The sequence below is a fragment of the Vicia villosa genome, unplaced genomic scaffold (assembly GCF_029867415.1).
Source record: "Vicia villosa cultivar HV-30 ecotype Madison, WI unplaced genomic scaffold, Vvil1.0 ctg.000163F_1_1, whole genome shotgun sequence".
NCBI lineage: Eukaryota > Viridiplantae > Streptophyta > Magnoliopsida > Fabales > Fabaceae > Vicia > Vicia villosa.
In genome coordinates this window covers 515,339-519,236 of record NW_026705046.1, presented here as the reverse complement: position 1 = coordinate 519,236, position 3,898 = coordinate 515,339, and the positions used below count along the sequence as shown (strand labels likewise).

Here is a 3,898-nt window from a genome sequence, read left to right as displayed (position 1 = left end):
TTTAGGTGCGGTTCTTACTATTTTCAAGCATCATCCAATGAGTTTGAATCCTGCCTTTATATTTTTTAGTGCATTAAATAAAATAAATTGTTCAAACTCAGATGAGAAAAAATTTTAAATATTATTTTAAATATAATAAAAATTCATGGGAATGTATCTATAATCTTATATGAGATTGAGAGGAATAGATAACGACCGTTTAATTAAAATAAACAGTTGAGATTTAATATTTCGTTTGAATTATTCGTGTGATCCTTATTTTTCTCAATTGCTGAAAGTATGTTGTGTAGGTCTAATGTCAGCTCCAACTGATAAACTAACATATGTTCTTTGTAGAATTGAATCCAATTTTATAACCAATTGTGTGTACAAAGCTACATAAAAATATCATGTTAATATGTATAACCTTAGCTTAAAAAGACATGATAAATAATACCAATGAATAATATATAATTATAACTTGATAACTTTACTTTCATGATAAAGCTGTAACAAACTTGCCAATCATTCTAAAAAATGTTGAAAATAATAATTTGATGGTAACAAAAAATAAAGAAGAGTTAATGTGAAAATGTAGTTATCTCACTTTAATGACAAAGAAAAAACTATCCTAGTAGTTACCATTAATTCTAAGGAAATATTTACTAATGCTACTATTAATTTTACATAATGTTATTTTCGAACAAAAAAAACCTTATGAGAATTATTGTTAAGTATTTGAACATCGTCTTCTTTTATGAACCCTTCTCCTCCATTAATTTCCAATTTCCAACAGATTCTTTGCAAAAAATTCAGGACAAGACATCTCATCATCATCATCATCCCCATATTTTTTCTCGTTTCCACCATCATTTGATTGAGTTATTGCTTCTTCATAAATAATATATTTTTTCACCAAAACATCATTTCCCTACGTAACAACAATCCACAAAATTTGTGACTATTCCTCTAGAAAAAGGGAGAAAAAACAAATATGATTTAGATTTTGAAAATACTAAAACCGGCATAAAATCAAATGATAATTAATCATTAATAAAGCAATACAATATTATTAAAGTCTTACCGATATGAGTGGTTCTATTTGTTTAGGAATGATAGGTTCTTCTTGTTTATGAATGATAGGTTCTCTTTCTTTACTCTCTTGTGCAGAACAATTTTTTATTCGTGAAATATTTCTTAAATGAGAATTGGATTGATCACCTATACTTGATTTTGCTTGTGTATTTTTTGATTCCAATTTCAAATTCTTTCTAAATCTGCATAGAACATAATTGTTGACCTGCCAAAAAATATATTAATCACTACTTAGGCTCAAAACTAATTAATGTTAACACAAACTAATAATTTAACATAAAATTTGCCTACCGGAGTATTGTTAACCAAAGATTTGTGGAGGTTATATTCGTGCAAGATCCATCCACCATCTTGAGGAGTGTTACTCCTCTCAAAACGATAACGTTTTTTTAAACCGAGGAGTTGGTCCGTGTCTTTGGCAAATATATTTTTTCCGGTGTCTTCGCCTTTCCAATTACCACTGCCAATAGTGCGAACGGAGCGTGTGCTTGTAGCAGATTTCTTCTTTAAGGTAGTAAAGAAATATAGGTCTTTTCCGCCATATGAGAACGAAGCTTCAAACTCATTCCATATATCCAACGGATTCTTATTAGTACCAAACAAATCATGTTCGATAATGTTGAGATAATCGGGAATTGGTTTATTGTTAATTTTGTTGTAGAGAAACTTTTGAAGAAGTTCATCATCAGTTGGCATGAAGTCTTTGCTTAAACGAGAATTGAGAGCATTCATGGTATTTTGAGATTCAATGGAAGACTCAGGTCAAGTTAATAAGCTTAAAAAAAAAAGTATATCCAAAGGATCTTCTTAAATACATATAATTTAATTAATAAAAGAAAAAACAAACTTTGATTTACCATATAAATCGTATAATCGGTTTTTTTACCAACCGATTTCCTAAATATATGAAAAGATATTATAAATTTAATAGTAAAATTTTAATTAATTACTTTAATGATAGCATAAAAGGACAAATTTACATTGTGGAGTTGTCGCTTGTGTCTAGCGTAACTTCCGTCTTTCTTTTTTATTTTAGAATAAAATTTGAAAATTTTTCAGTGGACCCTTTCAAATTTTTAAGGCACCTAACGCAAATTTATTTATGTCTCTATTTTTGGATATACACATCAGAAAGTATATTTTTATTAACTAAAATTTAGTTTTTTCCGAAGTTACATCTACAAAACATTCGAAATAAAAAAAATGCTTTCGAATACATCTCTTGAAAGAGAGGAATATTTTTGGAAGCGCACATGATGCCTAACAATCTAAGATTGGGGTAAGAAGCTCCCTAAATTAAAATGATAGACAATAAAATTTAAAATTTATCTCTTCAAAACAATTTCTGGTGCATATTTTTAATAATTTTGCATATTAAAATAATAAATTATAAGGACAGTCTAATACACAGGAATATTGAGGGTCTCGTATAAAAATAAATTTTAAAGAAAATATTAGAGAATTATATATATAATAAAAAATTCTTTCTTTTCAAGAAAATACAGTAGAGCTGTTTTATTGATATTGCAACTTAAAGGTAATACAGATAAGCGAGACGTCAAGTTAATGACGTTAAAAGCATTGGATGAAATAATTCATAAAAACCACGTTTAACCTATTCAACTGCATTTTAAATTTCATTGTAAAAAAGAATGGAATAGGAGTACCTTTATATAGTGGAGTTTCTTTTCCTTTTAAGTTTGATAAACACTTAATAAAATCCATAAGAAATTAGCCCAAAAAAGATTAGAAGAAATTTTCCAAAACAAGTGTGGTAATCAATTATCTTAGCTAAAATTTAGAGATTTAATGTGTTCTTCATTAATGCTCTGATTTTATTGTTTAAAGGAGAAGGTACAACTTGATCTTGTTTAAAATTTTAAACAGAAAATCACTAATCGATTAAGTGCCTTATTTCAACTTTCATGGTCTTTTGGGCCTTGGGTTGAGATTTGACTTTTGCAGATTGCTTTTAGCACCCCCCCTTTTCATTCATATTGCACCCATTTCTTAAGGAAGCTTAAAAACTCAACCAAAAGGTTAACAAAAATAATTTTAATTGACTAAGCAATTAATAAAACACTTATTTAGAGGGTTAATCAGAATTTTCCTCTTTTTCAACCTCTATAAAGTTACCACCTTAAACCTCAAATCATCTTGAGAAAACTCCCCCTTTCGATGGAAAGTCAAACCACCGTCGTGAATCCTTATCTGTGAATCTTTAGGCACGATATTTAGTTCAAACCACAAGATTGACGAATCTATTACAAAATTATCATCTCAACCTACTAAGAGGTTTCATGATCAACTAAATCATTAGAGTTGTTGAGAAACATCCTCAACGAGAACGCCTTGATCACGTTCGTTGAAACACGCCATCAGTGAGCATACTTTGATCACATGTACCAGAATCATAAAATGTCATCAAACAAGACCTTTTCTTGTCTACTCAAATTATAGATAGGGAGATTCAAATTCTTCCTATTAAAACCTTTATTAGATGATCTATTTGGTTTAAACCCTAGTCCGTTTTAATTTAAGGAAGGCCTTTGATTTGATAAAATAAAATCTAGATTTTCTTTCCCCGTAATAAATTTACTAATGGAATCATACAAAATTTTCACTTCCTTCTTCATTGAAACACAAGTTTTACAATTTTTAGCCTGGTTTCTAATATTAGAGATTTCATACTTTAATGTTTCATTGTTATTTTCTAGAAAATCAATATATTATTCAAGCTCTATGTTGCTATTTTCCATATTATCATGTTCCTTGATTAACTTAGCATTTAATTTAAATAATTGCTTGTATGATAATTTTTTTC

General features: G+C 28.5%; 1 protein-coding gene across 1 annotated transcript; it reads right to left on the bottom strand.

Moving 5' to 3' along the window:
- Window positions 1-754: 754 nt before the first annotated feature.
- On the bottom strand, window positions 755-1,806 carry LOC131624797 (NAC domain-containing protein 83-like). The gene is made up of 3 exons (XM_058895711.1): window positions 1,366-1,806; window positions 1,064-1,279; window positions 755-910 (listed from the first exon to the last, which is right to left on the bottom strand). Exons 1-3 carry the CDS (start codon window positions 1,804-1,806, stop codon window positions 755-757), a joined length of 813 nt encoding a protein of 270 aa, XP_058751694.1.
- Between the last annotated feature and the right edge of the window lie 2,092 nt (window positions 1,807-3,898).

Excerpts from the sequence above, each read along its gene's own strand:
- LOC131624797 (XM_058895711.1), bottom strand. The coding sequence starts at position 1,806 with ATGAATGCTCTCAATTCTCGTTTAAGCAAAGACTTCATGCCAACTGAT. Across the intron at positions 1,280-1,365 it reads CTTTGGTTAACAATACTCCG|GTCAACAATTATGTTCTATG; the intron begins GTAGGCAAATTT and ends ATTTTTTGGCAG. Across the intron at positions 911-1,063 it reads AAATAGAACCACTCATATCG|GGAAATGATGTTTTGGTGAA; the intron begins GTAAGACTTTAA and ends GTTGTTACGTAG.